The 12,443-nt window shown below is 38.2% G+C and overlaps 1 protein-coding gene across 3 annotated transcripts; it reads left to right on the forward strand.

Moving 5' to 3' along the window:
- Nucleotides 3,143–11,733, forward strand: LOC8086269 (uncharacterized protein sll1770). 3 transcript variants are annotated; one of them, XR_002449192.1, is made up of 19 exons: nucleotides 3,143–3,291; nucleotides 4,002–4,635; nucleotides 4,918–5,061; nucleotides 5,352–5,477; nucleotides 5,931–6,018; nucleotides 6,350–6,443; nucleotides 6,705–6,798; nucleotides 7,397–7,451; nucleotides 7,903–7,994; nucleotides 8,463–8,633; nucleotides 8,781–8,837; nucleotides 8,919–9,002; nucleotides 9,091–9,175; nucleotides 10,162–10,223; nucleotides 10,507–10,581; nucleotides 10,690–10,794; nucleotides 11,001–11,142; nucleotides 11,343–11,480; nucleotides 11,574–11,733. XR_002449192.1 is itself a non-coding variant. In XM_002464806.2 (18 exons), exons 2-18 carry the CDS (start codon nucleotides 4,024–4,026, stop codon nucleotides 11,414–11,416), a joined length of 2,160 nt encoding a protein of 719 aa, XP_002464851.1. In that variant the 5' UTR covers nucleotides 3,143–3,291; nucleotides 4,002–4,023; the 3' UTR covers nucleotides 11,417–11,730. The 3 variants fall into 3 exon arrangements, 2 of the variants coding, with proteins under 2 accessions (XP_002464851.1, XP_021306942.1); XM_002464806.2 differs by having other exon boundaries at nucleotides 11,343–11,730; XM_021451267.1 differs by lacking the exon at nucleotides 3,143–3,291 and adding an exon at nucleotides 3,392–3,537 and having other exon boundaries at nucleotides 11,343–11,730.

Below are 12,443 nucleotides of genomic sequence, written 5' to 3' on the forward strand. Positions count from 1 at the left end.
TCAAAAACTTTGTTAAGTTGTAATATTGCTACTTACTTGTCTCTATTTGCTTCGGATGTGAACATGTACTTGGGAACTGCTTGTCAGGCTTAAATATTAGTTTAAATTCTGTTGGTTAACCTGTTTGTGTGGTGTAATGCTTTTTGAAATTTCTGTCAGCTTGCTGGTGTAGCAAGGGCGGCAGTGCCGCCCTACCAGGGCGGCAGTGAGGCCCTCCACTACAGCAGCATGCTGTCCTGCTTGTATAAACTGTCATATGCATACACGGTTATCTTGTGACACAGTTTGTTACACCCCACAGAGGTCATGGACATAGGGGGAGGTCCTCCATCACCTGCTAAATGTATGAAGCTTGAATTTCATGTCAAGTTTTTGTATTCAAAACTCCAATCATACATTTAGGGGGAGCTCCTATGCCCATGACCATTTAAATCTCAGTTATGATTATTATCTTTTGTAAGCTCTAATTAGATTGTCATCAATCACCAAAAAGGGGGAGATTGTAAGTGCAATCAAGCCTATTGTGGGTTTTGGCGTTGATGACCACCGAATTAGGGAACTAATGAGTTTTGCTGAGATGACAAGCAGGGAATATAGCAAAGAGGTTGTTGAATACCATGGAGGATCCCCCATTTCTAAAGGATGGCTTTCCTAGCTCCAAAGGAGGTTTAATTCATTTTCGGTTTGAATTTGAGTATAGGAAAAGCCGTACTATAAACAGGGACTCCAAGTTTGTTGATCAAATTGTGAACCAAAGGCTCAAAAGCTCATCAACATCCTCAGACCCAAGCCTAGCCAGCATATCTTTCTCTCTACACTTTGGTGTTTTCAGGCTGGTTCAGGCAAGGGCGGCACTGCCGCCCTACCCTGTGACAGTTGGAGAGCTGGGTATAAATACCCTTTCAGACCGTCTCAAACGGTAACTTGCTCTTCTTCCTCGCTCCCAACCATTGCAAACAAACCAGAGCTCACCTCTCTCTCCCTCCATTGTTGCTCCTCAAGCCCCCAAGCCAATCCTTGATTCCAACCATCAAAACTTGAGGGAAAAGGCAGCAAACTTTGATTAGAGAGCAGATCCATTGATTCCCAGCGTCAAAAAGAGCTTTTGGTTCACGTTTGGCCGGCAGCCTTGAGTTTGTTACTCTTGGAGCTTGCTCCTAGCCGGCTAGGCGTCGCCCTAGAGCTTGCCGACTTGTGTGGCAGCCAAGGGAAGGTTTGTAAGGTTACCCTTGCAGCTAATACATTCTTCACTCTTTGCAAGGGGTAAAATCCTTGCTTTGAGAACGAGGAGAAGGTAAGCCTGTGTGGCTAAGCCGGTCCTAGTGTGGGCGCCTCAACAACGTGGAGTAGGCCAAGCCTTGTTGTGGCAACAGCTGAACCACGGTAAAAATCGTGTGTCTTGTGTGCTTTCACTTGTGTATGAGTTTGTGTTAGGATTTGAGGCCGATCTACTTGGTGGGGAGGCTCCAGCACATTCTAGCTACATACTCGTGCTCTACTATCTTGCAGGAAGCTTGAAAATTTAGTTGATCTAAATTTCCCTGGGTAAACTTTGAATTAATTCAGTTAAGCTTCTGTTTGTTTTTCTGTTGAGGCCGGCAGTGCCGCCCTGGGAGGGCCTCACTGCCGCCCTTGCCTGTGTGACTGATAAACTTTGCTGAAAAGTTTGAACAGGCCTATTCACCCCCCCTCTAGGCCACTTCCTGTACATCCAGAGATCCTACACTAGCCTCACGCGCTCATTCGATTATTGCCGCATATGGTAAGTTTGTAACGAGTGTTTCAGATGGAGAATTCCCGTGTTCATTCATCTAGTAGAAGCACAAAAACGCTCACAACATCGAACTATATACTCCCTCCATGATTGTATCCGTGCTAGTCAATGGAGCTCAAGTTTGACTAAGGTTATAGCAAATAGTATTAGTATTTATGTATTTAAATAAATTTAGTATAAAAATATTCTATAGCTAATCTAATAATGTTTAATTTGTATCATGATTGTTTATACTTTTTTTAATAAATTTAGTCAAAATTTATATTGTTTGATTCTTTGAAATTTGAGAATTGTATTTTTTTTGTGAAGAGAGATGGTATATCTTGCCACGTTGGGCATGACAAAACAAAACAAAACAGTGGGCTATTGTCGCCAGATAAATCAAGCGACACTTTTCCCGCCCGGCGGCGAAACGTCAAACGTAGCACCGCCGTCCACCAACCAAAAGACGTGACTGATATGGAAGCAGCACGATCAGCCGCCCAGAAAAAACCCATCCGCTGACGCCACGGGAGCACCTCAAGGTTGCCCAAGGGTGCCGCTCCCAGAGCACAGGTTCGCGCAGGTGGCAGCCACCAGCCATTCGCTGTCCTCCGGCGCGTCGTCTTGCGCACGATGGCAGTTCCGCAGCCCCACGCTTCTGCTTTCTCTCGAGAAATTTGCCATTTTTATATATGGCAGTTGGCACTAGAAGTTGATCTGGTTCCGAATGTGATCCTGTAACTTTTTCTTCACTGTAAATGACACTGACTTCATCTTTTATGCAACATTTAAACACTGCCGTGTGTTCTTTTTCTGTCTATGGATTCTGTTCTTTTGTTTACGCCCTGTTCACTTGAACTTATGAGCACTATTTTTTCAGTTATGAAATATTTTTTTTTCTCACAACAAATTAGTACCGGTATAAATTATTTGATAGTTCACCCAAAACCAAAAACTTATCAAAATTCTCCGTCACATTAAATCTTGCGGCACATGCATGAAACATTAAATATAGATAAAAACAAAAACTATTTGCATAATTTATCTGTAAATCGCGAGATAAATCTTTTGAGCATAGTTAGTTCATGATTGGACAATATTTACCAAATAAAAACAAAAACGTTATAGTATCTAAAACCATTTTTTTAACTGAACATGCCTTTATTGCATTTTTTTGAGTAGTTTAAGTGACGCTTACAGACACTGCCTCAAGGGGCCACACACTCGATCTCAGCAACCGGCTTAAACTGCTTATTTACAACTGGTTCATACACAACGATGACGCCAAAAACGTTCAGGGTGCAGCAATCACTACACAATGGAAGCCTCAAGGGCATTTTCGTCCATCCATGAAAAAACTGCAATCGGAAGTACAACAACCGTATAAAATTCTTGCTGCTTCCTTCCCTGCTCCAATTCCTCCGTGGGGTGCGCAGACTGCACATGTTTCCTTCTTCCTTCCCTGTTCAGTCGTCCTCCCGCTCCCCCCTCACGGTCACGGCCTCACCTCTCCTCGCCGACGGAATCGGAAGCAGGTAACCCCTTCTTTCACGACTCTCACTCCTCCTCATCCACTCATTTAACCCCTCCTTGAACGACTCTCACTCCTCATCATCCACTCGTTTCGTTTCTTTTCGGTATTAGTTTTACTTCCAGTCGAAATCTGCGCCCGTGGACCGGCGTCTTGCATGAAATTGGTTCGGGAAATGAGTGATTTTGTGGTGGTCTAGAGACTTGATTGGACAGTTCATCAGTGGAACTAACAAGATTGATTGCTGCGTGTGAGCCTTTTCATGTCTTGATAATTTTTTTGAGGAAACAGGAGAGGCGCAAGGCCTCTAATGTCTTGATAAATTCTCGGGCACTCGAGTTAGACTAAATAGTATTGTTGAGAATTAGGTCCAGTAGTTCTACCTGGAATGAACATTTTTTTCAACTTATCAATATTATTCAACTATAACCTTCAGGCATGAACACTACTGCTGAATTTCTTGGCTGATCCTTTATGAGCAATATGTAAATTAGTTACCCCGGCCCATTTCCTCTGAGCTCATTATTGCTAATTTCCGGAGAAGTTTCATAAATTATTGTGGGTATTTATTATTGAGGTAGTCTTGAAAAAAAAAGGACAACTTTGTTAGTGTGATTCAGGACATTTGTTGTTTTCTGTCAGGATTGCTGGACGGGCATGTGGGTAATAGTTTCTAGAATCTAGATGTATGCTAATGTGTGATTCTCTGGACAGGGGCTTCTGATTGGTCATACTCATGGCAATGATGGTGCCTGATCTTAGTTTCTCAGCATCAATGTCTAGTGTGAAGCTCCCAAGGTACGGGGCATCAAAGACTGAGACATTCTTGGTTAAGAGGTCCTCAACATTCCGTGCAGAAGCTAGGCCAGCGGAATCTGGAAAATATGGTACTAATGGCCGGGCAACAAAGATGGTACCAACAACTGAGTTGAGGAGGACCAATGGTGGTGGTCATGTAAGATCGGGTTCAGTTCATGGTTCTCCAAATGGCTCTGTCAATGGCTCGACCAAGGTGTCAATTAATGGTTCTGCAAAGGCCATTGTGAATGGCTCAACCAAAGCAGTCATTAATGGTACTCCGAAGGTGGCTGTAAATGGTACTAGTCTGGTGAAAAGCAGCACATCCTCCCTTGTTAAGACGCAGAAGCAAATGAGACCCAAAGATGATCCCTTTCAAGAGGAATTGAAGATTTTGCCTTCTGATGAGGGATTCAGTTGGGCAAAAGATAATTATAACTCTGTGCAGAGGAGCATAGATATATGGTCTTTTGTGCTTTCTTTGCGAGTCCGTGTGCTATTTGACAACGCAAAGTGGGCCTATCCTGGTGGATTCTCAGAAGAAAAGCAGGTATGCGTTTAAGATATAGATAAAAAATTGAGTCATGTTCCTTCAAGAAAAAAAAGAGCCTATAGCATCGTGATTCAAAAGAAGTTAAAAAAAAAGGAAAATTTTCTTTGCCAACTAGCCACCTCAAGTTTCCAATAAATGTTCTATCTATAGGTGGAGTTAAGTCTGTTTGTAGTGATGGTGTGGAAGCATGATGAATTACATCACTTGGGGCTGCAGAAAGAAAGGAGTCACTTTCTACTATACATATGGGTGGGCTAAAGAGTGGCTTACATCTTGCAGAAAGTTCGAAGGCGGAAAACTGCTTCATGGTTAAGAGAGCAAGTATTGCAGCTTGGCCCAACGTTTATTAAACTTGGACAGTTATCCTCCACTAGATCTGATTTATTCCCCAGAGAATTTGTGGACGAGCTTGCAAAACTTCAGGTAATTTGCTTGTTTCAGATGTGTTTATTTTATTTTTATTGTGATGAATTGGCATATGTTTCTGCTTATGTTGTTCCTGTTCTTTTTATTATACTGACATGATTCGTTTGTCCGTTCTTTCCTTTCTTCCTATTGATGGTTTTGTTTCAACTATCTGACAATGGCAAAAATGATCAATTATGGGACACAGTTGTTGTATTGTGGAGTGACTAAGAGTCTAAGAACCGAAGCAATTCATATGAGCGATGTATACTACTCATGTTTTATCCCTTTTTTCTGCTTTTATGCAGGACAGAGTACCGGCATTTTCTCCTGAGAAGGCCAAAGTTTTCATAGAGAAGGAAATGGGTTGTTCTATTGATGTTGTGTACAAAGAATTTGAAGAACGCCCAATAGCTGCTGCCAGTCTTGGTCAGGTATTTAACCCTAAACTTTGTTATAAAAAAAAATCCTAAACTTTGTATGCGCCTACATTTTTTACCCAGTACCATTGCATACTTAGTATACCATAAACATATTATGCAGTCCTTCTCAAAGATCTTCCCTTGTTTAAATTCTGTAGAAACTAGATGCATTGTCATTTAGCCCCTCTTGCAGCATTTGAAGGAAATGTATTATCCTCTCTAGTCAAAGCCAAACAATATATCCATGGTATAACTCCTGTATATGTCTAATGCTTCCCATATCATTGGTAACAGTTTTCACTTAATGCATTTCTATTTGTTGCCAAATCAAAACTGATGATATTACATTATTGGCCTCAATGGCCCTTGTTTGGAAATATTTTATGAAATTCAGTTCATTTGATGATATTTATGCTGCATTTTTCTGAAATCTACTTCCATGTTAATGTGTGTTTTATTTTTCAGGTACACCGTGCAGTGCTCCACAATGGAGAAAGAGTTGCAGTGAAAGTTCAGAGACCTGGGCTCAAAAAACTTTTTGACATCGACCTGAGTAAGATATGTACAAGTTATTGTTGTCTGTGATTAGAGAACTATTCCTTTAGAGGAACAGAACAAATAAAAATATAATGCATGCTATTCTTTTGATTCAAACCTATTTGATCAAAGTTTCGTCTCTTACCCAGAACAAAGGGTGGATTTAATGTTTTTGATTTGCCATTTTTACTTTGCACACCAGTTGGTAAAATGTAATAATACTACTAATGTTCATGTGTATGGTTTCTTAGAAAATGATTCAAATGTCCTATGTTGAAATAATCAGTTTCTTGATGACACCAATGAACTAATCATAGTAAAACCTTTTTCCCTTTGGTTTCTTGCAGGGAACTTAAAGCTAGTAGCTGAGTATTTTCAAAGAAGTGAGACATTAGGAGGCCCTTCAAGGGACTGGATCGGTATTTATGAGGAATGCTCCAAGTAAGTAAATATATAATCTTCTTGTCTACTTTGATATTTTGTATGTGTTATATGTAGTCTACTTTGATATTTTATATGTGTTATATGAATGAAGTTTGCACTCTTGATAGTCTTGAACTTATATGGTTCAAAAAGTATGTAAGCAAAATAGAGAATATATTACAACATGTATATAATGCAGTGATCTCAAAACTTTCATTATATAGGCTTATATTACTTTGGAAATTGAAAAATTCATTATCCTGATTTCTATGGTTTCAGAATTTTATATGAAGAAATTGATTACATTAATGAAGGAAAGAACGCAGACAGGTTTCGACGGGATTTCAGAAATATAAAGTGGGTTCGCGTGCCAGTATGTTTCCTGGACCTCACAATGCAATTTATTTTTGGGTTTTGATTCAGTGCCCCACCACTATTATACTAATAGCACATAATTCCAGGTATCATAATCAAATAAACTGAGATTGCATGCCTAGAAGAACAGAACATAATCACCATATACAGCTCCCCTATTGAATTTTGCTTCATGGAGGCAATGGTATGGTTGTAGTTAAGCCTGCCCAACAATGAATATCACAAAATGTTGTATAAATGCTGGAACTGATATGGAAAGCTACCTGTTGGTTTATGTTGATTAGTGGTTGGCACAAGCAGTAAGGGCACCGAACTATATACTTGGAACATTCCATAAAGGTCTATCTGTGTACTTATAAAATATTGTAAATTGTAATCCACTTTAGTCATGGTGGAGCACTATGTATCTAGTTAAGACCAGAGCTATCCATAAAACAGGCTCAGTGGTCGGTTCTAATCAATGTTTTTGATCCCCATCTTTTGCTCTAACTATTTATAAATTTTAATCATGGTGGAGCACTGAAGTGAAAGCCTCCATTTTCTCAACATTAGTTTCAAAGTCTTACATGATGTGCCATTATACTTTTTTTTTGTAGCTTATCATGTGGGACTACACAACTGAAAAGGTGTTAACCCTGGAGTATGTCCCTGGTAAGACTTAATTACATCTTACAGTAGAAATTTTGCATATTTAGAGTTGGATGAACTATTGTTTGGGCACTTTTAACTCAACTAACCAAGTCATTTTTGTTAAATCTCAATTACTTTGTGATGCAGAAAAGGATGAGACTGACTTTAATCCATTTCCTGTTACAATTATGGCAGTTAAATTTTTATATAATTTGTTCAACTAAATGATCTGCATTTACTGAATTAATGTGCTTTTATTGGCAATTTCATCTAAATCAAAATCCAGTGATATAAATTTTCTGTGTTAAAAAAATTAAAATTGTTTTCGGGCCCAAGTGTTGCTGCTAACTAAGACATACAACGAAGGTCTGATGTGGACTACTATTAAACAATGTTTATCCTTTCAGTTGTAACTTGGAAGTATATGCTGTTACAATCCTTACCTTGGAACTTCTTTTACTCATTTATACAGGTATTAAAATAAACAATTTGGATGTTCTTGACAACCGGGGCTATAGTCGCTCACTAATTGCATCACGTGCAATAGAATCTTACCTAATTCAGGTTGTGTTTTTTTACCTATTCTGCTTATAGTAATTCAAACTCAATTTCGTTGCGTGTTGTTTAGACTTCACCTATGGAACACTCATAGAATTACGGTAGGCAGCATCATTTGATAATTTAATGTGGAGCCAGTGCCAGATGCCTTGGTGTCTTTTTCGATTTTTTTTTACTGTGGGACCAGTCAGATCATTTTTTCGAGGTTCTTAAAACAGCAACTTACTTCATTCCAAGATCATTTATAACTTAATCTGACCCTCCATGCTTTTAATGTTTCGTTCATATGCCCTTGTCTGATTAATTTTTTGGTTTAACATGCCAATATAACATACTTCATTCAATAATACATTTCTACATTTTTTTGTAAATTATCCTCCCATGTTCAGTCCAGATGCCAAGTTAGTTTCTGTTTCGTAATTGGATATGGCATGTGATGGTTTTGACCTGTTGTTCTTACTGGGTACAAAACAGATATTGAAGACTGGCTTCTTCCATGCTGATCCTCATCCTGGAAACCTTGCTGTAGACAAGGATGGTTCTCTAATATATTACGATTTTGGAATGATGGGTGATATAAAGTCGTTCACTCGGGAGAGATTACTTTCCCTATTTTATTCTGTGTATGAGAAGGATGCAAACAAGGTATTATCTTAGTTTTTTCATGAGAATGGCATGTTAGTAGTATAATTTACTTTTTACTTGGCATTTTACCTTGGATTTTATTCTTGAAACTAAGATGTTGAACCTCCACGCAATGCATCTCCTATCTTCATGAGCTCTTTCTTGCAGGTTATGAAAGCTCTGATTGATTTGGAAGCTCTCCAGCCGACAGGAGATCTCTCACCGGTTGGTACAGTGTACTATTTATTGGGTTGGAAGGTTTGTGAAGTTTCAAATGATATATAATTTGTACTTTTGGATATGTAGGTTAGGAGGTCCATACAATTTTTCTTGGATAATCTGTTGAACCAGACACCAGATCAGCAACAGACTCTGGCCGCAATTGGAGAGGTTATATGTCGATATATTTACGTATTCTAGAAAATTATTTCAAATTTAACAACATGTAACAGTTTTGTTTCTTTATTTTATTTTCTAGGACTTATTTGCCATAGCACAAGATCAACCTTTTCGGTTTCCATCCACATTTACATTTGTTATAAGGGCATTCTCTACTCTTGAAGGTTATCCATTTTACCAACCCTGAAATTATTATAATGCCTTTTTTTTTAATTGTTCTGCTAGTTATCACTCAGTTTTCATCATTAACAGGATTTATTCTCTATATATTATTGAAGTTTATTTGCATTTGCTACTGATTTATTTAAAACAATAATTAGAAAAACCAGAAAGTCTACGATGAAAGCTTATGATCAGTAGGATTATGTCTCCCAAAATATAATGTCAGTGCATTCACAATGCACATCTATTTTGTATAGCTCCTCTGGGGGAAGTGATTCTATGACAAATGTGATTCTTTAGGATAAATTCTATTGAGGAAGTGATTCTCTGTGGAAAATGAAACAGAGATATGAGTTTTTTCAGAGAATCGCCAACCTAGAATCACCTCTATGTAAATCATCATTTAGCAGAGTTTCCCCTGGAATGCGCATGGGAGCTGCTCTCCGAGCTCTGCAAAACAGGCCACTGAAATAAGATTTTTCTTATGACTATAGGATCTTCTGATCAACATGTGAACACAAACATTAGTCTTTATACTAAATCTGATGTAATAGCTGAGGAAACAGTAACATGTCCGTTCAATGTTGCTTTTATTTTCTTTTTCTTTTTTTAAAGCAATTTATTTTCTTTTTTTGCTTCTTTTCTTTTGGGGCATATGTGCTTCTGTCTTTTTCAGCACTTCTGGGCTGGTTTTGTAGTTGATCTTCTCTTCTTATTAATAGTGATGGAAAGCTCTACCACTTCTTCAAGATTAAAAAAAGATTTGTATTTACTCTTTATTGTTTTATTGCCTGTATCTGAATACATCATACTATCTATCGTTAATCTAAGTTCTAGGAAATCACATGCCTATCTAAATAAAGGCATATCTTGTTAGCCAGCTCTAGCCCAATTCATAATTTCCAATTATTCATTTATTCTCTATGATCAATTGCAACAGAAATAAGAAGGTAACTACTTGTATATTGATGACTATGTTATTTGGTAGGCATTGGATACATATTAGATCCAGAATTTTCGTTTGTCAAAGTTGCAGCACCATATGCGCAGGTTAGCCTCCTGTTACCCTCAGTAATTCAGTAATCATGTTTTGTCACACTAACTTTTTCATTCATGTGTTTTATTTAGATCTTCTATAAGAAGGGTTAGTATGGCTAGAAAATTAATCATATATATGTTACACCATCCCTTATTCCCTTTTAGATTCCTTGGTGTGCTTGGGCTTCTTTAACTATTTCATCTAATATAGTTCTTATTCACTTTGCTTCCTAGAAGCAGAACCCCATTTGGATTTTTCTCTGTGTATGCAAGCCTAATTTCATTTGAACTTCAGGAACTGTTAGACTTGAAACAGAGACAACAACGTGGACCTGCATTGGTCCAGGAGATAAGGAAGCAAGCAAATGATGTAAGCATACAAATCTGCTGGTTCACATTTGTTTTATTTACATTGTGTCATGTATCCATATTGTTCAGCACACTAAAACATAACCACTGTCATCTCTACATATAACAGGCCCGTGATTCTACCATATCAATGCCCTACAGAATACAGAGAATTGAAGATTTTGTAGGACAACTTGAGTCAGGCGATCTGAAACTCAGGGTCAGGGTACTGGAGGTAGGCCAATGACTTGTATTGATATCTTGCATCTTCTCAAGATTGTGGGAGATGCATTGCATGAACTTTTTCTCTTTTCCCTCAAATCTGAACTGCACTAAAACCTAGTATTCGTTTTTTAATCTTTGGCCTCAAATCTGGACTGCACTAAAAACTAGCATCATTTTTTTTTCTTTGCCTGAATCTGAACTGAATGGCATTTGCAGTCAGAACGTGCTGCACGTAAAGCTACTGTTCTTCAGATGGCAACCATGTATACAGCCTTGGGTGGTACTCTCTTGAATGTTGGGGTCACACTGAATACTCAAGGGAACCAAATAATTGCAAACGGCTCTTTCATTGGCGCAGGTAGGTTAAATTTTCTTTCACGCATACTTTCATAAAATAAATTCTGTACTCAACAGCATTATCAGCTCACTTTTCAGTGTTTCTTGCATCTTGTTAGTCCTTTTATTTCTTCTGACCATGGAGTAGCACAAAGACCGAATCAATCTATATTCAAGCTGTTTGTGGCTAGTGGTTCTCTGATCCACACTGAAAATGTGCAGGAATATTTTTGGCATTGCTGGTCAGATCTATGCAAAGAGTGAAGAAACTCGACAAATTTGAGACCATGATATGATCATTTCATTTTGTAAAGACAGTGCAATCGCCGGATTTACATGGGAGCTGCGCGTCCCTTCGAGGTTGTCGATAGCCTATACGTAGTGTATATGTATATAGTAAATGTCATTCTTTCTGGGAACAACCTAACGTGTTGCTCCTGTAAATCTGTACAGACTGTATCATTCTTTAGCCCGTAAAAGGCTAAGCATACCGATCATCAAGCAGTCGACAAAACAAGGAAATCAAGATAGCTGTAACATACACTACACTAAAATTATACTGCCTTCAATCCTTCAGTCTTGAAATACTAGGGCCTTGGATATATTCTCACCATGGAGAAAAGCAATTAATTAGAGTACTACTACATTCAGGCAAAGCAAAAGCAACATCAAACTACTCTACTACGGAGTAGTTATTTGTCTTGTCTGAGACGAAAGCTTTTGTTGACTAGTATTTCCCTATTGTACCTTTATTGTTAAATATAAATACTCCACAACAAGAAAATCAGGTGTTTTAGTTTGGTTCAATACTCATGTTTCCCTCAACCCTTTGTCTCTTCTTCTTACAAAGACTCATTTGATGTTTTCTTAAGGCCTTCATACCTTTCGCAACTAGGCCTTGTTTACTCCAAAAAAAATTTGCAAAATTTTTCAGATTTTCCGTCACATCGAATCTTTAAAAGTATACGTAGAGTATTAAATATAGGCAAAAATAAAAACTAATTGCACAGTTTGGTCGGAATTGACGAGACCAATCTTTTGAGTCTAGTTAGGCCTTGTTTAGATGTGAAAAAATTTGGATTTTGCTACTGTAGCATTTTCGTTTGTTTGTGGTAAATATTGTCCAATCATAGACTAACTAGGGTCAAAAGATTCGTCTCGCGATTTACAGTCAAACGGTGTGATCATGCATGTGCCGCAAGATTCGATGTGACAGAAAATCTTGAAAACTTTTTGGATTTCAGAGTGAACTAAACAAGGCCTTAGTCCATAATTAGACAATATTTATCAAATACAAACGAAAGTGCTACAGTATCGATTTAC

The sequence above is a fragment of the Sorghum bicolor genome, chromosome 1 (assembly GCF_000003195.3).
Source record: "Sorghum bicolor cultivar BTx623 chromosome 1, Sorghum_bicolor_NCBIv3, whole genome shotgun sequence".
NCBI lineage: Eukaryota > Viridiplantae > Streptophyta > Magnoliopsida > Poales > Poaceae > Sorghum > Sorghum bicolor.

Excerpts from the sequence above, each read along its gene's own strand:
- LOC8086269 (XM_002464806.2), top strand. The coding sequence starts at position 4,024 with ATGGCAATGATGGTGCCTGATCTTAGTTTCTCAGCATCAATGTCTAGT. Across the intron at positions 7,452-7,902 it reads AACCCTGGAGTATGTCCCTG|GTATTAAAATAAACAATTTG; the intron begins GTAAGACTTAAT and ends TCATTTATACAG. Across the intron at positions 8,838-8,918 it reads CGACAGGAGATCTCTCACCG|GTTAGGAGGTCCATACAATT; the intron begins GTTGGTACAGTG and ends TTGGATATGTAG.